Genomic DNA, 25,178 nt, shown 5'->3' with positions numbered 1-25,178 from the left:
GATTTATAATGTATTTATGGAACACCAGTCTGCTTGTTTTTAAGGAACAGAAGGAGCAATTCAGAGAGCAAGAGCTGAGAAAAAACCCATGAAATCTAGGCAATTTGTGGCTCAGTCGGGGGTCCTGCTGATACCAGCTCACTCCATTATGGTATCCATCATAACCTAGTGGATGCATGCCAATACTTCAAATCTCATTAAGTAAGGTCCTTCCGATTTGGAATCTGCAAGAATTCATCTGTGGTGTTTGTTACTCTTCTTGGGTAAATAATTGAAAATTCCTACAATACTTGCATAGCCAAAGGAAAAGGAACAAGGGAAAGTATATGTGTATCCGGGGTACCATACTGGTAAGAGAACTAGGTCTTCCCCATCCACTCAGCAGCCTGAACATCACAAGAGGTCTTCAGGTAGGCAGGCAGGATTCTATCTTGTTGAGGCTCCAAGCTCTGCTCCTCTTCCAGTACAAAGTGCAGGTGACCATCAGTCTCACTGACTAATAGAGCATCAGATCATAGCAACCACAACCCATTGCCCAGAAAGTGATCTGGAAGGTGAAATGTCAAGAGCACTAGAAGGTAGGGATGAAATCAATTCTGTATGCCAATGGAAAGATCTCATATCTCTAATGCCAGCAATAAACTTCCTGTCCCAGAGCAAATTTGGAGCAGTATTGTTCCCTCTGTCCTCTCTGTTTTAGAGAGGATTCACTTAACCCTGTTTGCCTCAGTTTCTTTATCTGTAAAATGAACTGGAGAAGTAAATGGCAAACCATTCCATGATCTTTGCCAAGAAAACCCCAAATGGGTTACAGAGTTAGACATGATTGAAAAATGACTGAAATGACATTCTTGCTTCTAAATGTCTCACAAATTCTGTTTCCCTCTGTGGAATTTTCTGGGATCTTATGAGGGACCCCATAAAAAATGAAAACCACAGCAGAAACATTGACAATATTAAAAAACACCCAACATTGGTATACAAGTGAGGAGGGGCGTTTAAAGTGAAAAAGGCTAACATCTCTTAATAGCAATGTCCTAGGAAGGCCAATTTGTTGTGCCTTTGTGAATGGAAGTTAGAGTTTAGTTTTGCTTTCCTTCTTTCTTGAGTACCAAAGAACAGTCACCCTTGTCAAAAAAAAAAAAAAGCAGGTGGGGACACAATAACCTTTCATTCTGGCAATCTCTTATGGGGCTGTTTTGGGCAAGGGGAGAGATCATTTGTCTTGGCAGACATGCTAGGCATAATATGAAAAGAGTGCTTTGGGGCCCAGCAGAATGAGTCCTGAGATTACAGAAAGCTCTCTCCTTCCAAAAAGTGAGGCAAATAACATCTTGTCTGGGAAGTGAAGCCAGTACAGTCCCAAATATTACAACCTTTGGGAATGATCATGATGCTTGAACAAAGAACAAGGTAAATTTATAGAAGGCATAGACTATTTTTATGTTCCTCTAGGTGAAAGTTAATTTAAAAGCACAGCAGTTAGTTACTAAGGCTTTGGTAATTGTATAAATTAGAAGTCTCAGATAAAGTATCTAATTAGGTTAATGATGGACTTAACCCAGCCAAGGTATTCTCAAATCAATTCTATTTAACAAATCAAATGAACTAAACAAGAAAATATTATTTCTCTTGTTCAGAAAATCAAAATGAACAGAAAAGTGACACAAAATTCCTACACTGTGAGGATGTCCTAGAACATCATTTTATGTTTGGAATAAATTAATTTTTTTAAATTAGGTATATAAATGACACATATTTGATTTGTAGAGATTGTGACAATTATTTTCAACCTTTTTTGCATGGTACTCTTTAGATAAGAGAATGAAAAATGAGTAACAGAGATCCCCAAGAGGGATCAGTTTGAGATTATTTTGTTTTTAATGGAAACAATATGCTGGCCACCTCAACTGAGACCATAGGAATGTATCTTGGACATGCTGGGTCAAACATCTCAGGTCAGGCTAAAGCATGAACAATCAAAGGTTGGTATGTCCAAAGGTCCTCACCCTCACTGAAACTTTCCTGATTTGGACTAAGAGCCCCTTCTCAAAGGCAGGCACTTAACACTGATTTTTTTTTGTTCTTTTTTTTTTAATATGCATTAACATATTGTGAGAATTCTGATGTATGGAATGAAATGTATTTGAGTCCAGTCTGCCAAAATTCTGAATAAAGTAGTGCAAAATATGAGGCAGCTCATCTCAATTTGGACTCAGTGCCAGGAGTAATAATAGAGTTTGCCATTTGAATTCTGATCCCTTCCATTCCCACCCCAATTCAGGTTAGACAAATTAAGGCAGAGCTAGAAGAGAAGGGGGGGAGGTATGCGAAGCATACAAATCCAAAGAAGACCTTTAGAAGCAGCTATCTCCACCTTCCATTCCCACCCCAATCCAGGTTAGACAAATTAAGGCAGAGCTAGAAGAGAAGGGGGGGAGGCATGCGAAGCATACAAATCCAAAGAAGACCTTTAGAAGCAGCTATCTCCACCAGGCAAGGTTTGGAGCTTTAGAATGGACAGAAAAAGAAAAATGAAGACACTGGCTCCTGTGATTCCCTTTCTTCTTAGGAGTGGGGCAGGACAGATCCTTTATAGGCTCTACCTTTCTCTTTCCAAGGGGGTAAGAATTGGGGGAGAGTGACCTTCCTTTGATTCATGACCTAACTACCTCATGGACTCTGGTGACTGGAGCTCACCCTTAGTTGTTTCTCTAGTTTGTGTCTCCTGGCTTTCATATCAATACCCTCGTCTTTATCCCCACTCAAACAGGTGTGCCCTCTTCTTGTTTGTCTTGCTTGACTGTTATTCCTCCATACCTGGAACCTCATTGGAACTTCATGCTCAGCATCTTCTGCAATCAACTGCCCTGTCCCCTGGCTGCCAGTCAACAGGCATTTATTAGATGCTTACTATGTGCCAGGCAATGTGCTAAGCATTGTAGATACAAAGATATTAAAAAAAAAAGCCCTTAATTTTTGTCGCTGGTCTGTCCTCAGCTCAGAGCTCATAATAATCTTAGTCCCTCTCAGTGGGGGAAGGAAATGTCATCTGTAGAAGACTACAATTCCCAGAATTCACTCCTAGGTTTTGGACCTTTTCCCAGGCCTGCAGAGAAGGTCTATATTCCTAGTTACATAAGAAAAATGCAAGGGTGGGAGGATGAGATATTATTGTTGTTGTTTGTCCTTCATTCTCAAAGAGGACCATGAGGTCAGGGAGGTGGTGCCATGACATGCAATGAGGTATGAGGTTTTAGGGAAAGACCAAAACCAGGTTAACAAAAGATCTGAGGAACTTACAGTCTATAGTGAGATTTTTGTAATAGTAGTATAATGCAAACTAGTCTCGATCCCTTCCTATTTCCAATTGTCATTGAGCTACTTTTGCAACTTCTCTCTGGTGGACATGAACACAAAAGGGCTGTGACCCAAACCCTTAGGTGATTAGCTTACATTTGCAATGAGAAGGTAGCTTTTATTTCTCATCACTAAACAGATCTCAAAGAGGAAGAGAGCATGTGTTGAGCATTTCCTGTAATTTTGCAGACCACAGAAGCCCTTAGACATGGTAAGGGCAATAAAATGGATGTCTTTAGTGTCTAAATGATGTTATATCAGCCCCATCCTACCTAAAGAGAGAGATAATGTACTTGGAAAAGTGTGCCGAGGTGGGAGAAATGATGATGACTAAGCTCTTGTAGCTATATTTATCATTACGACATTTCACTAAGACTTCCTTTGGGGCTCCTCATGGGAGAACTACTTCTGAGATGTAAATAAGAGCCATTCACTAAAGGAAATGGCTACCCTATAGTCATGCATCAAAGCCCTTTAAAGATTTTACCATTATTGTTTCTCAGTCTAATTTGCTCTTAGGATAAAAATGGAAGAACAGTGAAAATAAGTTGCTGTGACAGAAAATGCTGTCTTAGATCTAGAAATGGAAGGGACATTAGAGGCTATGTAGTCAACCCCCTCATTTAATAGAAAAGGAAATTGAGGACCAGAGTTTAAGTGACTTGTTCAAGAACATACAGGTAGCATCACATTCAAGATTTGAGCTCAATTCATTTGATTCTAGGCAGAGTGCCTAGGGTTTCGTGCAACACAAGAAAACATGGATCTCATTCCAAGCCAGGTAAATATAAAAGTTATACAAGTAAATACTGAGGTATCAAACTTCTCCTTAGCATTCCTTATAAAGGTCATGTGGTTTATGTTATTGGCACTAGAAACTCAGATTAGTAAGAATAGACACAGGAATTCTGGGGCTGTAATACCTGTGGTGTTTATTATACAAGGAATATTGGGGGGAAAGCGGACAATAAGACTGTAGGCCTACCCTACAAGATATCCCATTCTAAATGCCCAATAGGTATTTCATGATGTGGAACTAGTGCACAGGAAAGAGATTTTAGGTCTAGATACATAAATTTGGTAAACTCATGGGAGCTGATCGAAGTCATCAATTGAGGAAGAATAGTGAGAAAAGAGAAAGAGGATCAAAGCCAGAGCCTTGGGGGTACAGCCTTAGTTAGGGGGTGTCACAGATGATGAGTCAGCAAAGGGGACTAAAGAGTGGTCACACAGACTGGAGGAGAACCAAGAGAGAACAGTATCATGACAACTTAGAAAAAAGAGTATAATCAGGAGGAAAGAGTGATCAACAGTGTCAAATGCTGTAGAAAGGTCAAGAAGAAGTATTGAGAAAATTCTATTGGATTGAACAATTAAGAGAGCACTGGTATCTTTTAAGATGGTGGCTTTGATTGAGTAAGAAGTCAAGGATAAAGAAGAAGCTGAGAACCTGAGAGACTGGACTCCCCTCCACAAATATGGGAAAGTTCAGAAGAGGGAAGAGTTTTTTTTTGGGGGGGAGGGGAATTAATATTATTATAACCAATCCATGAACATGTCTCTTTCCCAACAGAAAATGTGTGGATGTGTGTGTGTGTGTGTGTGTGTGTGTGTGTGTGTGTGTGAGAGAGAGAGAGAGAGAGAGAGAGAGAGAGAGAGAGAGAGTGAGGAGCCAGCAGGAGGGAGTAGGAAGAGACAGAGAGAGAGAGAGGAGCCAGCAGGAGTGAGTAGGAAGAGACAGAGACTGGTTACGGCTCCAGAGGCAATGGTCCACAGTGGCTGATAAAGGCTGGGGGCCAGGGTGTGAGGAATTTGGGGAGTGGTGGAAATTTACCTTTGCACCTACTACTAATGCCAGGGTCTATTTAGGATACATCTTTGTCCCCTGAGTCAAGTCTTGTACAGGCATAGATGTCTAGCCATGGGACGGGGAGGCGTAAAGGAGTGTTAAAGGGTGTCCTATAGTTGTGTTGGAGACAAGCTTGAGACTGGCAATCACAAGGATGTGACCCATCTTCTAGTCTTCTGATAGGCTGATCATTTAGCCCTTAGAGTAAAGTCACAACCTCTCATGAGTCATAGTCTTCACTTTGGAGACCTTTGGGATATAAAACAAAACTTAGATCACTTTTCCTTCCCTCAGTTCTTTACCCTTCATGTACTCTCCTCCCCTGCCTGCTGCTTGCCATCCCCTAAACCAGTGAAAGGTAGAAAATCAAGGAAACCATAGCTAGTATGAGGGGAGGCCCAGCAAGACATTGGTGAGGTGAGAGAAGTAATTATATTTTCTTTCTTCATCCTAAATACTCTTCATTCACTCATCTGCTCACAATAACTGACTGTCATGGTCTGTTCTGAAAGTAAACATACAATGGCTCTTGGTGCTGCAGACTTCCTGCTAGGCAGTGCATTTCCATTGCAGTAAACTATCATCTCTTTGAGAGCAGAAACTATGCCCTTTGTACTTTTGTATCTCAGGGCCTAGTGCTTGTACATAGTAGTTATTTGATAAGTGTAGAATGACTCTTCCCTGAGATGCTATTGGCTTAAGTCTACCTGTGAGGCGAAGCAGATATCTTGGCTTTCATTCTCCCTGAAGGTAGAAGAGTAGCACTCATTCATAGAATTCTGGTTTTTTCTGTCTGCCTAATAGTCAGCCAGCACAATTTTCTAGGATCTGAAAATAACCACATATTTATGTGGAAATAGTTTTTTATAGCTACAACTTAAAGGGTGTTCTCTATAGTCCTTCAAAGCAAAACTTGACAAACCGGTATGTAAGAAGCTATGTTCTAATTATTAAATGTTTTGATTTTACTAATAGTTAATCAGATAACTCCTATGGTTTCACCCTTTCTTTTTGGAAATGTTTTAAAAATGTTAGTCCACTTTTCCTGCCATAGGAACTAGAGCATATTGAACATAATTGATTTCTTTTTTCTTTAAGCACTCAGGATTCTAGAGGGCCTCAGGGCTATTCACCATTTGACACTCTGAAGGATCCATGATCTAGTCAATGGAGTTACCTCCTCCACTAGCAGAGATTGCAATCTATCTATGCCTTCTTAACTTATGCTATTCTTGTCTTTGTCTTTCTATATAAATCCTCCATAGAAGATCTGGTATGCTGGAGTTCTTCATTTGTGGATTTTCAGGACATTTGAACTATCCATCTTGTGAGGACTGGTCCATCTCCTCTTCCAATCACACATATAAGAGAAGGCAACTTTTATGGTACTTACTTCAGAGAATCTCAGATGGTAAAAGTTAGAAGGGATTATAGAGTCTATAATGCCCAACCTATCCGTGATCAAGAGTACCTTTCAATATTCTCAACAAATTCTTATCCAGTCTTCCCTGGAACACCTCTAGTGATGGGGGAATCCATTATTTCTTCCTTTCTTTTCTTTTTTTTTTTGCTTTTTGGTGAGGCAATCAGGGTTAAATGACTTGCCCAGGGTCACACAGCTAGTAAGTGTCAAGTGTCTGAGGCCGGATTTGAACTCAGGTCCTCCTGACTCCAAGACCAGAGCTCCATCCACTGCGCAACCGAGCTGTCCTGAACTCATTATTTCTTGAGGCAGCTCATTCCACTTCTGAATAGTTCTAATTGCTAGGTGGTTTTTCCTGATGTCAAGCCTAGATCTACCTCTTTGCAACTTCCTTTTGCTGTTCCTAATTATGACCCATGGTTTAGGCTGAATAGATCTAATCCCTCTTGATAACCCTTCAAATACAAATAGCTTTCTTCTCTAGGCTAAATATCCTGAGTTCCTTCAAGTAACTCTTACAGAGTATGGTCTCCAGTCCTCTCACCATTCTTCTTGCTCTCCTCTAGATGATCAATACCCAGCTTATTAATGTCTTTCCTAAAATACTGTACCCAGAACTTAATATAGTATTCTAGAGATGATAAGCCTGGGGTACTGTATGGCAGATAATCATCTCCATAATTTTGGACAATAAACCTATCTTAATATGAATATTACAATTAATTGTTTTGCCTGTCATGTCACTCTGTTGCCTCATATTTCTGGTCCACTTAACTACTCAGATCTTTTTCATGGGAACTGTTATCTAGCTGTGGCTTTTTCAACCTTGTAAAGTAATAAAAAAAAAAAGCCATGTAGAACTTTAACTTATCCTTATTGAAGCTCATCTCATTTTATTTGGCCTATAATTCTGGTCTGTTGAGATATTTTTGAATTATGAATATTGTCTAATATCTTAGTTATCCCTCCAAGCTTAATGTCATCTTGAAATTTAACAATCCTCAATTTTATTTTAAACATCTTAGGGCCAAGGATGGATCCCTGGAACATTCCCCTAGAGGCCTTCCTTCAAGTTGATATCACACCTGTAACTCTCTACATCAATTCATTCAGCCAGGTCTGAATTCACAAAAATGTACAATCATCTAGTCCCTATCTCTCCATATCGTCCACAAGGATAATATAAGAAACATTTTCAAATGCATTTTCAAATTATATCCATAGCATTCCCATAATCTACCATTCTAATAACTATGTCAAAGAAATAGAAAGAAATTAGCTTAAACTGGCATGACTTCTTGATAAGTTACGTTGGATTTTAGTGATTACTTCTTCATTTTCTAAATGCTCATGGATCGTCTCCTTCATAATGTGGTCTAGAATTTGATCAGGAGTATAATTTAAGACCATTCAACTGTAATTGGCAAATGCTATTCTTCCCTTGTCTCCCCCATCCCCACCTCTCTTTCTCTAATTCCAGCACTTACCACAGTGTCTGGCACATAGTAGCACTTAATAAATGTTTATTGATTGATAGTTTTGAGGTACCTCTCCTATTACCCAAGATATTTCAAAGAGCAATGATAGTAACTCATTAATCACCATCTGCCAGTTATTTTAGTACCTGAGGTTATAGTTTTTTCATGCCCCAACGCATTGAGAGCATTAAGGTGCTTTTTGCCATCACATCTATCCTTAATTTCAGCCTCTGATTAAGTAATTTTGTTTTATCATTCTTAATGCAAAGATTAGGAAGCTAGGTGAAACAGTGTATAGAGCATAGGGCCTGGAGTCAGGAGGACTCGATTTGCCAAGTTAAAATCTGGTTTTAGACACTTAACTGTGTAACCATGGGCAAATCATTTAACCCCGTTTACCTCAGTTTCCTCATCTGTAAAACAAGCTGGAGAAGGAAATGGAAAACCACTTTAATATCTTTGCCAAGAAAACCCCAAATGGGGTCATGAGGAGTTGGACACAACTGAAATGACTGAATGATACAAAGATCATTTGCCTTAGAAGTGAAATGAGAAGCAAAATGAATCAAATAGTTTGGCCTTTACAGCCAGTCATTATCATCATTTTATTCATCATTCTATCTTTTTTGAGCCTTCTTTTGAACTCAACATAATTTCAAAAAGACCTTTGTTGTTCTTAGCATTCATGACTATTCTCATTTCATCCTGGGCTTTAATATTTCTGAAACTGTTCTTGCTATGTTATTTTGCATTTATCCTTAGTTGTATTCCTTTGCCCACATCTTATGTACACTAAAAAAATCTTTTCCTTCAACTTCTTCCCACAAAAGCTTTTCAGATTTCATTATTGAAAAAATTTATTCTGACCTTAAAACACCAAAAGCAAAGAATTCCCATACACCATACCACAAAAAGAGATTCTTTGTGAAATCATGAATCATCATTTTGTACCCTATAAATACCTTTTTTTTAAAGTCTAAGTTAAAGATATAAAAAATATTTAAGGAATGAACATAAACATACAAGATCAGTAGATCAGTAGATAAGTGGTCAAAGCATAGAACCGAGAATTAAACAGTTGTGGAATGACAGGCATACGAACAGAATTGGCAGAGCTGTGAATTGGTCCAGGCATTCTAGAAAGAAATTTGGAATAAAGCTAAGAAAGTGGCTAAAATATCCACGTCCTTTGACCCAGAGATGCCACCATCAGACATACACATCGAGGAGGTTAAAAATAGAAGAAAAGATCTTTTATACTCCAAAACATTCATAGTAGCACTTTTTGTAATGTAAAGAACCAATAATGCAGTGAAATATTACTGCAACATAAGAAATGACGAATATGAAGAATACATGAAATCAGGAAAAAAACATATGAAGAGATATGAAGTAGAATAAGTAGAATGAGGAAAACAATATATGCAATGCCCACAACATGTAAATTGAAAGAACAAAAGAAAATGAATACTTCACAATTATAATGATCAAACTTGGCCCTGAGGAAGAGATGAGAAAATGCAGCATCCCTATGTTTATAGATGTGGGGAATCTATGGATGGCAAATATGCTGTCACATTTGGTTGTTACGTGGATTAGTTTCCCTGTTCTTTATTATAATGGATGGCTCTCTGGGGATAGAAAGGATGGGGATATATGTGGAAAAGAAGGTGATTTAAAAACAAAAGATAGTCATAGTACAAAAAAATCTTTGTTAGTAAATGAGTTCCTTGTGCAGAAGACATCTGTTTCTTTAGGCACTCACCTCATTTTCTTCTAATTTGAATAATTTCTTTCCCTCCTCTTATTTCCCCTATTACTTACTTTCTAACTCCCTCCCCTCTATTGTGGTTTCCTTAGGAGCTCTATCTTTTTTTTTTTTTGGCTAGGCAATTAGGGTTAAGTGACTTGCCCAGGGTCACACAGCTAGTGTCAAGTGTCTGAGGTCACATTTGAACTCAGGTCCTCCTGACTCTAGGGATGGTGCTCTATCTACTGCACCATCTAACTGCCCCTAGAAACTGGATCTTAAAGCATGTTAGCCTCCTCCTATTCATAGTTCAACAGCCTCGGTTTCTGCCCCCAAGTAACTTTTGTGTGGTTAGAACTACCTCTAGCTAGATATTGTGCTCTTTCTCTCAGTGGAGTGCTGCACAGCCACTTCACCTACACACACACACACACACACACACACACACACACACACACACACGCACACACACACACACACACAGAGTGTTTTGTTTTGGCGACTTGTCCCATTCCCTCTGTTCCTCAGTTCTCTGGCCCTGCACTGGTAGCTCAGAGCTTTGCAGTGTTGTTTTCCCTGGTTCCAGCAGTACTGAACTTTGCAGTGCTGGTGCTACAGGGTTGTAGCCCCTAATCAGGATTTTGCTTCCAAAGGGATATGGCTAAGCGAGCTGTTGTGGCCTGAGCAAGTCCCACAGCCCTGAGCCGGGGTCTCCGTGGCACTGTAAAGAAGGAGGGGTAACCATGGTATAGGTGTGGGTTTTATTTTAAGCCTCTGTCATGTCCTTGGACATCTTTCCATGCTATCTTATAAACAAACTACTCACAAACATTTGTTTCTTTTGTCCTTTTCTAATACATGAGTATGTATATGCACTTATTCTCTTTCTTTACTTCTCCATGTTCCCATCCCTTTAAAGCAAGAAAACTTCTAAAAATAAAAAGTCATTCATTCTCATTTTCCACGGATGTTGGCTCTGTCCCTGTGTGCTTCCTCATCTTGGCCCCGAGTGGAGATGCAGTAAAAGGAAAGCTAACGAAATGCAGCAACACCAAGCTGCATGCGGCACTGTGAGCTCTGTGATTTAGGAGCTGAAGTCTGTCTGTGCCAGGGACAAGCTAAAAAGAGAACCTTCCTACATAGCTAATCGGATGCCCTGGTTGTATAATATAATGCACACTAACAGTCTAGCAGAGGAGTAGAAGAGGACACTTCATTTGATGTGAAAGAAACTTTAAGAGGAAAAATGACAACATTGGGTTTAATGGAGCGGCTATTCTCCAAATGAACAACAGCAGCCACACTAAAGGGGACTGGAACTGGATTGGAATTGGAAGAAATACAATTCTATTCTATTCTGCAGTGGAATAGATATTTCCTAGTCCTCCTGTCCAATCTCCTTGTTGCTAACTCTGGTAATAATGCCAAGACTTTAATTTCATGCTGAGTTCCAAGTGTCTCTGTAAGTGTTCCTCTATCCTTTTAAAGAATAATGTAACTTTTCCCTGGGGTCTTCAGTCAAATCCCCCTCTAAAATTACATTTTGGATGTGATGTAGGTTTACCTCTGATGTGCACAGGGAAACTTTAGAATCAACAGTGATAGCTATACCTGAAACTCCCTGTCACCAAGAATTCTAAGCCAGCTTCCCTGGAACAGAACTCATTTGCAGTTGTTAGTATTTGTCTCTCCCCTCACCTGTGTTACCCACCCCCCAACCCCAAACCAGTGGCTGGTATATGCTAGGTGATTAATAAATGTTTTTCAGTGATCAGTAAATACATTTTAGTGATTAATTTCTGGAAGGAATCAAGGGCAAAAAGATGATTTTAAAAGCCCCCAGTTCTGGTTTGCTACTGTCACCCCACTGTATGATTACAGAATTTTTCACCTTTCTTGTACAATGAGAGAAATGAAACCTGGCTGACTTTAGGGCAGAGAAAAGAGGGCCATAGTTGCTTTTCTATTATAGGGCAAGGAAGCTAACCTTTGAGGTAGTGGGAGAGGAAGGGCAGTAGCAACAAGAAATAGAAGCTGGCAGAAATTAAAATTGGAAGGTGGGGATGAGGTCAGGGGGTGATGTACAACTCTCTTTCCCCTACTTCTGAGTCTGCAAAGAGAGCTGAGGAGAGACAGTTGATGATAACCATTTGAAAGGGTTGGTAATTTTCCTTCTGTGGCAATTTGCAAACTCCAGGTATCATGATAGGCATCTTAAACTCAACATGTCTATAAATGAGCTTACTAACTTTTCCTCCAAACCTTCTCCTTTTTCCAACTTCCCTATTACTCTCAAAGATGGCACCATCCCCCTAGTCATTGAGATTCCTGATGTAGATGTCATCCTTAACTCCTCACTTATCTCACCACCCCTGAATTACCACCATCCCCCCATTTCCAATCAGCTGTTGAGTCTTGTCATTTCTATCTTTGTAAAATCTCTCCTCTTTTCTGATAGTGCAAGTACACTGGTTCGGGCCTCCATTCCCTCCTCCCTGAATTATTGTAAAAGACTGCTAAATGGATTCCCAGAAGGCTGTTCCAAGGCAGGTAGGGGGATTAAGGTACTTGGTGCTTTGATGTCCAGAATGCCAGGAACAGATCAGAGAGGAAATGAAGGCAGACTAGCATGGACTCCTTCACAAAACTGAGGCTCCAGGAAGAGCCAATGGCTAAAGGGCAGCATGCCTTGTGGAAGGATAGTCCAGGGTGAGCAGATGCAGGGATGGTAGGCTGTTCCAGAGCCAGGAGGCTCCAGGCACTGAGAGAAGTATCATGACTCTACAGCAGTAGAGTCATGGTTTTGAAGTCCAGAAAATCAGGAACAAGTCCTGGAGGGAAATGACCTCCTGCTTTTGCCCTGCTAACCGTCAATCCTGTATTACTCTACTATCAGTTAAATATGATAACCTGTCTATTCCTAAAATACCCTTAAACTGGAAGGGTCAAATGCTTCTGGAGAAAAATCACCAAATCACATTTACTACACATTTATGCTACACGTCCTTAGCTGGATCCTACCTCATTCTCAGCAGATGGTATCACCAATCAAACGATATCAGCATATGAGATCAGTGAGAATACCAAGGCCATCCAATGTTTGTTGTTCAGTCATGTCTGACTCTTCATGTTTCTGTGGACCGTATTATCCATGAGGTTTTCTTGGAAAAGATACTAGAGTGGTTTGTTATTTCCTTCTCCAGTGGATTAAAGGCAAACAAAGGTTAAGTGACTTGCCCAGGGTCACACAGCTAATAAATGTCTGAGGCTAGGTTTGAACTCAGGTCTTCCTGACTCCAGGACCAGTGCTCTATTTGAGCCATCTTGCTGCTTCTAAGTCCAATGTTTATTCCCTCAAATCTCTTCTATCTTCCTTTTTGCCTCTAGTCTCAGAGCTTCTATCTTACAGTGGAAAAGTATTCAGAGGACTCGGGTTAGAATCCTGGCTATCCTACTTATTGTCTACATGACTTTGGGCAAGTCATTTAACCATTCTTGTCCCCTTTTTCCTCATGTACAAAATGAAAGGTTTGGATCAGACAATCCCTAAGGCCACTTGCAGCTCTACACTCTGTGAACTCTATAAAAGGAGGAGATGGTTCTTTACCTTGTCAAAGCTAACCCCTCCATCTATACCCTTAATCCCATTCTTCCAGTATGCTCCCATAGCCTTGTTCCATCAATCATTGCTCAAGGGAAAAGCACTGACTCTTGAGTCTGAGCACCTGTATTCAAGTCCCAACTCTGACACCTCAGGCAAGTCACTTAACCTTGCTGGGCCTCAGTTTCATCTGTAAAATGAATGGGTTGGACCAGATGACCTCTGAGGTCCCTCTCAACTCAAGACACGTGAGCTGTCCTTTCTCTCACATGCTTTGAACCTAAAAACATGCTCAGGGTTTCTTTATTCTAACTTTAGTTCTCACCTATTCAAGCAGTCATCTGTTATTCTCTTGCTCGTCTCCTGCTCTCTTCCCTTCCTTCTCCTTTCTCCTTCTTCCCTCCCCCCCTTATTTCTAATCTTTTATAAAGTATAATCTATACCCACTATCTCTACTTCCTCATTACCAATTTATTCTGACATCTGTTTACAATCTGGCTTTTATCCTTAGCAGTTTACTCTAAGGTCATGATATAATCTCCTTATCATTTAGTCCAATGGGCTTTTGTTGTCTTTATCCTCCTGGGTCTATGTGTCATCTGACATTGTGGGCTATTCTCACCTCAATAGTTTCTCTTCTCTTGGCTTCCATGACACTGGCCTCTTATAGTTCTGTTTTTCCAACTTCTCTTTTGTTGGTTTCTTGTGCTCTGTCCACCCTTTAAATGTTGTTATTCCCTAAGGTTCTATGCCCTAGGCTTTCCCCTCCTCTCCTCTCCTTTCTTTTCCTCTTATCACCTCTCCTGTCTCCTCTAATTAATATTATTCATTCACATAGCTCCAATTATTACCTCTAGATTATTATCAATTAATCTATATCTCTATCCTCATTTCATCAGATTTCTTCTCATATTTCAAACTACTTTGTAGGTATCACCACCAGAGTATTTTCTTGTCTCAGAAACTCAGCATATCTAAAACTGAACTCATAATTTCCCTGCCAAACTCTCACTTCCTCCCCAAATCTGTATTTGTCAGGATCAAAACCCCTGAGTCATCTTTGACTCTTCCTTCTCTCTCCCTCTACATGACTAAGTAGTTGCTAAGTTCTATTGGTTCTACCTTTATAATATCCCTTACATCCAGTCCCTGCCCCCTCCACTCTTGTTAAAACTACTTTTATTGAGATTCTCATTTTTACTATCCTATCAGTTCAGTCATTTTTCAGTCATGTGTGACTCTTCATGACTTCATTTAGGGTTTTCTAGGCAGAGATACTGGAATGGTTTGGCATTTCTTTTTCCAGCTCATTTTAGAGATAAAAAAACTGAGGCAAACAGGGGTAAGTGACTTGCCAAAGGTCACACAGCTAGTAAGCATCTGAGATTAGATTTGTGCTCAGGAACATGTGTCTTCCTGACTTCCCAGTGGGGTCCTCTATCTACCACATCACACAGCTGCCCCATTCTGCCCTATAGTAGTATCCTAACAAATTTTCATGTATCTAGGCTGTCCCTTTTCTAATCCATCTTCTGCACTGCTGCCTGAGTATTCTTAATGCCTTGCTATAATCATTTCATTCCTTTACTCATTTGTTTACTAAATAAAGTATAAATTACTGAGCCTGGAATTGAAGGCCTTCAAAAGTTTACACTGTCCACCATTAACTCAACCATTTCAAATGTTTTATGGTCCAATCAAACCAGATCATTCCCTTTCCTCTGTTGTCCTGTTCTTTCTCACCTCTGTGTCTTTGCTCATAAGGTGTCATATCTGGAATGGCTACACCCTCGTTCTCACTTTCTGTGTTGAAATCCTTCCCATTAAAGTACAAGTTGGGTAGTTCCTTCTCTATGAAACCTTTCCTGACTCTCCACCTGAGGTGAAAAGTAACTTCTTCAAATTCATCATACTATTTTGTTTAGACTTCCTTGTTTTCACTTATTTATTTCTCTTCTATGGTATAATTATTTGTGTACTTGTCCATTAGAGTTAAAACTCTTGAGAGCAAGAGGCATGGCCTATCTATTGTTATAGTGCCAAACGTAGTGCCTTGAACAACAGATGTTTGATGAACAGAAGACATCTGTAATTTCCAATTTAATCCCCATGTTGATGAGGCTGCTTTGGACATAGCTCATGTTTTAAGTAAGCCCCACAAGCGAGTAATCCCAATAAGGTAAGATAAAAATTTAGGCAAATAACCCTCTGATGGCTTGAAAAATAATTCTAGTTTCTACTGCAATGGGAAATGACTGTCCAGTATGAAGGGTATGCCTGACAACAAAATTCAAATCTTGTGATTTCAAACATTTTATTTTAACCATTGGCCCACTGAGTTACCACAAATGCAGAACAGCCACAATAGAAATATTCCAAAACTGTTTATAACGATCCATAATTTTCAATATGTTCTTACAGTTGCCAAGTAGTTAGCAACCATTGATTAGTTACTAGGAGGCACCAGTGAAACCAGTCTCAATACCGATGTACAGAGGGCTTGAGCATTTTGTGTGAATAGCTCTTATTTGTATTCTTTTCCTGATAGAATAAACTCCTATATACAGAATAAAATTCCCAAAAGTATTGTGATTGGAGGTGCTATAGGGATCTTTCTTGTTATTTTCCAAGAGCTGCTGTATAGTTGACATTGCAGCATTTCAAGAAAAAAATTTAGGGGGGAGCTGCAGTGAAACTGAATGTGTTTTTAACCAAGCAGTCATCCATTTTAAGGCAGAAGAAAGAGATGGCAGAGGAGTGAGAGATTTGCTATGTATCTGAGATATTCCAAAAGTAAAATTTGAGTAGGATTCTAAGCCTCATGGGCTAGAATATGTTTTTGTTTGTGGCAAGAAGAGCCTAGGCTGCGTTACTGGATCTCAAATAGGGCAGAGAAAATAAAATTTATAAAGCTGAACAAGAATCCTGCGCTCTCCTATTTACTCCTCCTTCCAGCACTCTCCACAGACATTGAAAGGCTGCCTTGAGAGAGGGATTTCTTAGGACATTGACCTAGAGATAATTTAGAAGTGGGAATTGTCACAGAGACATAAGGGAAATCTGGAGTTTCCGCAAGTTTGCTATTCCAGAACCACTCTCAGATTTGGAAAGGCTGCCAATCTAACAACAGCATCAAAAGCAATAGCAATGCCTTATTTTTTGTACTTTGTGGTGTATAAAGCACTTTTATATCTATCATCTCTTATGATGCTGACAATAACCATGTTGGCCAGGAAAGGCACATGGTGTTACAGTTATGCAACTGACAAGTTGATGGAAAGTGAAGCAACTTGCCCAAGGTCTCACAGCTAGGTAGTGGAAGAAGGAGGACTGGAACCTAGTTAAAAGTTTGAAACTGGATTGTTATGTCCTGGGTGTTTGATTGAAAAAAAATTCTTTTTTAAAAAAAATTTTCTTTTCAAAATATATGAACTTAACAAAATGGAGAAAGAGACACAGAGAGATAGAGACAGAGACAGTCAGTGAGAAAGAGAGAGAAAGTGTTAACAGAGAGAGAGAGAGAGAGAGAGAGAGAGAAAGAGAGAAGGGAGGGAGGTAGAGAAGGAGAGGGAGAGATTTCCATATTCAAAGTACAATAGAACAAGATCAAATAAGAAACCATGAAAAAGGCTATTTTTTGAGGATCTATCAATAAATCATTAAGACCCTAAGTACATCCATGTAAACTTCCTTCTACGTCACCCACTCCATGCATTCATTATGTTATGATTACATTAGTTATTTTTTCATACAAAATTTGTGATGAATAGTATGACTCTCTCTCCTGGCCAAATGTATGTGGATTTAAATTTTTTTTTTATTCCTGTTGCTTTCTAAAAGACATACTTAAACAGTATGATATAGGGAAAAGGGCATTGACTTGATAGAAGACAATTTCTAGTCCTGGCTTTAACAGTATTCATGTAACCATGAATGTGAGTAATTCTTCACCTCTGGACCTCAGTTTCCTCATCTGAAAAAGGAGAAATTTGAATTACATGATTTCAAGCATCCTTCCAACTCAAAGAATCTGCAAAATAATGACTCAAAGGGCCATAAAAATGGTAGGATGGCCAAGCTGGGATTAGAGCTGGCTGTGTGATAAGTATGCACAGAGTCAAAAAAAAAAAAAAAGGAACTGAAAACTTGAGCCAAGAAGTAGAGAAAAAAGAAACAAGGGATCTTGTTTCAATATAGAATCAATATGGCGGGATCAAAGTAGGGCATCAGCTTGTTCAGCTTGGCCTAAGTCAGATACCTAGGAAAACAAATAGAAGAGATTCTGGGTCTTAGAACCAAAAAGACATAGCAATAAGCTTGAGATGTAAGGAGATTAAGGAGAGATCAATTTCAGCCTAAATTTGGGGTTGTAGCTGGTGCCCTTCAGAAAGAACTTTATTCTACTAAGGATCAGGGAATGAAAGCAATAGACTAGGGGCCAACTAAGATGGGATGACACCTATGTCTTAAGTGAAGTAAATTTCTACTTTGTAATTAGTACCTAGAATTTGCCTTTGTCCCAACTGCCACACTGTTGGAGAAACCAAATCACATCCATCTTGTCCTTTTCTCCATGAATGAAACCTGAACACAAGGAAATTGAAACTAAATGGAAAAAACAGCTTGGAAATGCTCTTCAAAGGAGTATAGAAAAGAGTTGGGTTAATCATACACCCAAAAGCTACAAGAAAACTAATTTAATGAGGCAGTCAGTCACTTCACCTTGTAGTAAGTCACAAAGAGCACAAGACAAAAAGGCCACCATGAAGATGATTGCAGCTTATATGCCAATAAGTGCTTCAGGGAATGAAGAGAAAAATTCTCTGAAGAACTTGACAGGATTATCCAGCTTAGGTCAATGTCTATCTTGTCAGTCAGTGACTTGCATAAAGGTAGAATAAGGGAGTAGTGGAAAATATGGTTCAGGACTAAGAAATAATATCTCACAAGATGTTTTTGACAGGAGAAAAGCAGCTATCCTTGCTACATCATGGGGGTTAGGGACATGGTGCCCCCATGATCTGGAAAATCTGCATAAATCTTTTTGGCCTTCCCTTTGTACGAGAGAAGTATGAATTATGGTATCAAAAGATAAAATATGTTGATATTATACAATACTATATATATGTATGTGTGTATATATATATGCATTTCTAAGTTTCTAAACTTTTTCTGTGTTGTCTGCTGGCCTTTGTGGGTTGTCTGTGGCTTCTGTAAAATTCCCACTCAATTTCTTATGCCAACCAGCGATATCTCGAAACTGCAATGAGGAAAGTCGTGATATGGAAGGGTCCTCTTGCTCTGTGGTTGGATAAGGCTGTTTCAATTTTTGTTCTCTCACTTCAGAGAAGTGAAGTTGAATGGGAGTAAAGGCCGAGGTTCCAGGGTCCCAATCAAACTGATGAACCTCCCTTAAATTTGTCTGGTGGTGGCAACAACAATAAAAAAGAGTAGTGAACACATTTAATCTTCTGCTTGGGATTATCTCTGACATTTTGACACAAAGATGCTAATGTACCCCCAGGGAAGAAAAAAACCCAATATTTTTGCTCTGTACTCCAAATTCAGTTCAAAAATTAGAAAATTGCTTTCCTTTTTACCTACCCTGACCAGGAAAACAATTTTTTAGGCTTTGTTTGTTCTTTTTTTTTTTGATGTCCATTTCCCTCTAATTTGTCAGAATTATAAATGGAATAAATATAACAAAATATATTTCACAATTTAAGATGCAATGATTTTCAATGTGTCATGATATATGTGATTTATGTCATGTCATGAGATCAAATTCTGTAAAAGGAATTCTAATACAGAACCATATTCTAGAACAAAGAGCACATTTTATTCAAGGTAGAAAAAATACTTCATTTGGAATTAGAAGATCTTTACTTGAGTCCTGCTTTTGACATTCATTAGCTATGTGATAATGGTGCTACTTACCTGCTCTGAGACTCAATTCCCTTATTTGGAAAACAGTGATGATTTGCACTACTTACCTTCTCTGTTGTGAGGAAAATACTCTGTAAATGATACAATGCTAGATAAAAATGAGCTAATATTGTGATTCTAGAACGCAAACTGACTTTTTATTAGGTGTAGAGTGAAATGTGGAGAAATTTGGAAAAACCAAATGTACTTCTATGTGACCTCATAGTTTAAAATTTTTTATCTGATTTTTAATTTTTTTTGCAAATAATAGTTCAATTTTACTTGCTTATCTGCTCAAACATAATCAAAATGAGCTTCTTTATTTGTTTCCTGAGGGCTATTATGGGGTTTTCAGTTTCACCTGAATAGAACAAATTTTTTCACATATTGGTACAATCTAACCACTAATCAGGAACACCATGTACTTGGTAGTGAATGGGGCAATTTCTCATTACCTTGACATAAAGAACCAAGGAAAGAAGATGAGGAAGATGAGAATAACCAGGTGGGAAAACATAGAACCAGTCAATTCTCTATTATCTGTGAGTGGATTATCTCTTTTTGTAAATCATTTGTGGAGATTCTGGCTTCCTTCCAGATCTTCAGCTGAGTCCTGAGCACCATTGTGTAGACCCCAAGTTGAGGGCTGAACTTGGCACAGAGGGGGTGAATGTATGTGTGTGTGTATGTGTGTGTGTGTGTTTGTGTGTACACCTTCTCATTTGTCTCTGAGGTATATGACAGAATTTCCAGAGCAAGTACAAATGGTGTTGCCATCACAGTTGTTTTGGATAACCTATGCGTCTCTTCACTCCACCAGTGTGGGCCTCATGGAGTAGAGGGAAAAAAAAACCATAGCAATAATTTTAAACAAGAACAAAATGCAGTTCATATCACCTTTAATCAGTTCTCAAATTATCATGATCTAGGGAAATGAGCTAAAGAACTGAAATAGATGAGCTGGAGAAATTTGCACATGCCCTTGTTTTTAGGTTGGCATCTCACAGTAGTAAGGAATAGATTGAAAAAAATCCATGACTTGTATATAATGCAGTGAAGAGCAAGCTTCTTACCATAGTGAGGGATAATGGCCCAAGCCATGGCCGAGGCATAGATGCCGCCAATCATCCAGAACATGCAGAGCCAGCTCAGGTGCTCCCCTCGTTTCTCCCGGGCAAGGACTTCAGCAAAATAGGAAAAGACGGTTGGTACAGCCCCTCCAATACTGCCAAGAGACAAGAGATGAGCATGAAAACTTGGGGGGGGGGAATGTAGACCTATGCAAAATGAAAGTCTTAAACAATTTTCCCTACTTGGTGACAGATTAAGGTCAGTGGAGTATCCTGGGCCTGGCCCACTGGGAAATGGTACCCTGGCAGAGATTTGAGTAATTTTTTTTTTTAGGCAATAGTGTTTAAGTGACTTGCCCAGGGTCACACAACTAGTGAGTATCAAGTGTTTGGTCTGAGGCCAGATTTGATCTCAGGTCCTCCTGACTTCAGGGCTGGTGCTCTATCCACTGTGCCACCCAGCTGCCCCTGAGTTAGTCTTTTTGCTAAGCTCCAATATATATACATATGTGTGTGTATGTATATATATTATCATAGAAGCACAAAGACAAGAGAGGTCAAAGAAGCATGCTTGTTGGGAAAAGGTACTATAATGAGGAAGCACTGTGATGCAGTGGAGAGAGCACTGGCTTTGGAGTCAGAGGACTTGGGTTCAAATCCGGGCTTGCTACCTATGTGAAACTGGGAAGGATGTTTAATTTCCATGGCCATCAGTTTCCTCATCTGAAAAATTAGAGGTCTAGGCTAGATGGCCTTTGAGGTCCTTTTTCCCTCTAACCTGGAGTCCATGGATAGCTAATGAGAGATCTGTGGACTCCTATAGGAAAGATATTTTAATAATCATATTTCAATATAATTGGTTTCATTCGTGAGCCTATGCATTTTATTCTGTGCATTAAAACTACTATTCTGAGAAAGGGTCCCTAGGCTTCACCAGACTGCCAAACAGATCTAAAACTCAATAAAAGGTGAAGGATCTTTGCCCTACGTCTATGGCTCTCTGATCTGGAGTCAACATAACATCAAACTTTGAACTGGTCTAAGATTTGACAAAGCTTCAGTTGCAAAGCAACCATGTGGCTGGGCGTCTTTTGTCTGCTACTGATGCTAATTCCTGAGAAGGAGAATCTTGTTTTGAATAAACTCTTCATTTATGCATCCCAATTTCACAAACAAACAAGGATTAGAAGGTTATGGGTGCAAGAAGAAGGGTACTTGTCACATAGTAAGCACTTAAATGTCTTTTTATTCATTCATTAATTCATGTAGCGCTTAATAGGAAATAGAAAGATACGGTCTCCCATGAGGCTTTCAAGGAAGTCAATCTACTGTGATTGAAGTAATATTTCCTATTAACACAGCTTTACACATTACCGTAGCTATTCTTTATCAGAAGAGATAACAGAAGATTACTATTGAACAGCATATCATCTAGTGGAAAGAGGAATGACAGTCAGCAGCCATGGGCCCCATTTCTACTCTGCCAGTTCTGAGGCCTGTTGTGATCTTGGCTGAGTCAGTCTATTTCTAAGTGCTCATGTTTTCTCAAATGCCACACTTCTTGTTGGGTTTTAGTTGTGTCCAACTCTTTGTGACCCCATTTGGGGTTTTCTTGGCAGAGATACTGGAGTGACTTGCCATTTCCATCTCCAGCTTATTTTGCAGATGAGAAAACTGAGACAAACAGGGTTTGTGACAGGGCAATTGACTTGACCAGGGTCACATAGTTAATAAGTGTCTGAGGCTGGATTTGAACTCAAGAAGATAAATCTTCCTGACCCTAGGCCTAGTATTCTAGTCACTGTGCCACCAGATTACAAAGGATTAAATCAGATGTATTTTTCCCCCAGTGTAGAATTTCATTGGTGTGGGGGACATCCTGGTGTGGAAACTCCCTTCACCAATATAGATGGGTTATTCCTCTGTAATTTATAGCTTAGAGTCTGGGGTGGTGCACTGAGATGTTAAACAATTTGTTTATGATCATATAGTAGAGACAGGACATGACCCTAGGTCTTCTGGTAAGTGGTATTAATTTTTTTATAGATAAGAACAGTTAGGCAGATAGAGGTTAAGTAATCTTTCTGGGGTCACACAGCTAGTGAGTGTCTGAGGCAGGCTTTGAACTCTGGCCTTCTTGACTCCAAATCTAGCAGCATGCTGTAAACTATGCTACCTAGCTGTCTCTGAAATTTCTCTTAGGAAACCTGATATTGATCAACTTGTGTATCTTATGATCTGTGATAGTTGTTTTCCTTTTGTGACTTTTATAATTTTGCAGCTTTTGAAAACTGGAGCTGTAACATTGGATAGCAGTGAGGTACTAGGAGCTTGGTTTGAATGAAAAATTTGGCTTTGGGTTCTGATGGAGATCTTTGTTCCAGTCTCCATAGATTTATAAGGATGAATGTGCCATGAACTTTTTACACGAATAGAGCTCCTTAATGAAATAGATTTAATATAAGGACATTATATTATTATTATATTATAACCAACCACAATGTCAATACTAAGGATATCAAATATAGCTTCTGATTTCCAGGTCTTGTTTTCTCCAAGAAGATCAAGGAAGGGTTAATCCACTTGTTCCTTTCTCTCGGCTTCTTGTAGTAGACTATGACCTACAAATGCCATAGTTTTAGGGTTTTAGGGATCCCACACACACATACTCAGGAACAGATTGAGACCATATGCTTCTGAGGGTTTCATCTATCTACTAGAACAGGTTTCCCCAGGATACTAGGAAAGATTGATTCCACTGGTGGAGAATACCACCAGCAGTGGCCCCTGAAAAATAAGCTAAGGAATCTCATAAGAGAAGGAGACTAGTTAGGGGATCCCTGAGAGAGATAACCTAGAGGATCTGCAAAGATTTGAGAAATGAGGATGATAGGGAACTATCTTAGAAGCCCTAAAAGATAGTTAAAAAGTATCTAACCTGAGAAAATATGGGGGAGAGGGAAGGGAGCAGTGATTTAGCCTAAAGTATTTATTTTGTATGTGCCTGCCCTTCTCTCCCCTTCATTCTCCACATTTCAGCAATAACTGAGAGAGAAGACAGGGTAAGGAGAGAGCAGTCTAAGACCTCCCTCCCACTCAGAGCTCTATGCTATACACAATTTTGTTCGTGGGCAGAAAGGTATGGGCATTGAGAAAGGCTCCATATGCCTTAGCAGGAACAGGAAGACCTTGCACAATAATATGGCACACAACACTTCCAGAAATATTCCTGCACTATAGGATAACTATTGTCAGGCAACAAACATTTATTAAGCACTTTCTAGGGCCAAGCATTGTGCAGTGCTGAGGATACAAATACAAGCAAAAAGAAAGTTACTTCCCGCCCTCAAATTGCTTACAATTTAAGAGGAGAAGGCCACACACAAAGGAGAGCTGACCCCCACATCAATTTAGCCACATCAGCATTGTGATATTGGAAACACTAATCTGTCCATATTTACAGTTCATGCAGAAGACCAAGGAGTGAACCTCGAATCCCAAGTCTTGGAAGTGAGTGAGGCCAGGAACCAGAACAGCAGTATGCTCAAACTCATTTGGATGACCAGTTCCTTGGATTCCTGCTGACTAGATATTTCCCTTGTGCCTTTTGCCCTTTGGATCCTGATGTTTCTGCAATGTTCAAGTCATCTCAACAAACATTTATTAAAGGCCTACTATGTACCAGGTGCTGTGCTAAGCACTGAGGATTTAAAAAATAAAACAAAACCCAGTCTCTGCCCTTAAGGCACTCACAATTGGGAGACAAGACATGCAAAAAGCCACAAACAAGATAAAGAAGAAAATTTGGAGACAATCTCGTGTGAAGTGCTGACGCTTTGCTCTTGTCCTTGGACACGCTTCCTCTGCTTTGGGCTGCCCAACACTAGGATTGCTGTTAGAGAAAAGGGCCCTTTTTTGAAGTTTATTCCATGGAAAGCTCTTGGCAGCAGTCTCTGACATGGTTTTTTTCCCCAAATATGTGATAGAACTGTCTTTCAGTCCATGAGAAAGCTCCCTATTCGTTTATTTGTTAGTTTGGTCTGTGCCTATGACTGTATTGCCTTAGGAAATTCCCAGTGAAGAAATTCCCTAGATGAATACATATCAGTAAGTATTCTTCAACTTACAGTCTTAGAAAGTTACTTGGGACACTGAGAGTTAAGGTAATGATGAGAATAATAATAGCAATCATTTTTATACCACTTTACAAATATTACCTCATTTGATCCTCACAAAAACCCATGATGTAGGTGCTATTATTATCACCATTTTACATATGGGGAAACCGAGGCAACTGACGGTCAAGTAACTTGCCTAGGGTCACACAACTAGTAAGTGTCTAAGGCCATATGTAAACTCAGATCTTTCAAACTCCAGGGCCAGTGCTTTATCCAGCGTTCCATCTATTTGACTTTCCCAGGGTCACACAGACACTATGTGCCACATGCAGAACTTAAACCCAAGCCTTTCTGACTGAACACCAGCTATTAATATACTATGCCATTCCAATTTTCACCTTAATGATAATGTTAAAAAAATTCCTAAAATAGACTTCTTGCTTCTAGTCTCCCCTTAATCCATGCTCCATATGGTCATGAAAGTAATCTTGTTAAAACTCTGGTCTGACCACATTGTTCCATCTCTAAAGGATAAAATATAAACCCTCCAATATGGCATTTAAAGTCTTTTACAGTCTGGCTGCAATTCACTTTTGCAGGCTCA

General features: G+C 39.5%; 1 protein-coding gene across 1 annotated transcript in view; it reads right to left on the bottom strand.

Annotated features, from left to right (window-relative positions):
• Positions 1–25,178, bottom strand: part of SV2C (synaptic vesicle glycoprotein 2C) — a 272,446-nt gene that overhangs the window by 102,024 nt on the left and 145,244 nt on the right. The window contains exon 4 of the mRNA XM_020998499.2: positions 20,460–20,611. Within this exon, the coding sequence (XP_020854158.1) occupies positions 20,460–20,611 (152 nt within the window). The remainder of the gene's footprint in view (positions 1–20,459; positions 20,612–25,178) is intronic.

The sequence above is a fragment of the Phascolarctos cinereus genome, unplaced genomic scaffold (genome assembly GCF_003287225.1).
Source record: "Phascolarctos cinereus isolate Bilbo 61053 unplaced genomic scaffold, phaCin_HiC Scaffold_4;HRSCAF=312, whole genome shotgun sequence".
Lineage (NCBI taxonomy): Eukaryota > Metazoa > Chordata > Mammalia > Diprotodontia > Phascolarctidae > Phascolarctos > Phascolarctos cinereus.
Note: the sequence above shows the minus strand (reverse complement) of the source record. Positions and strands in the feature narration are given on the sequence as shown.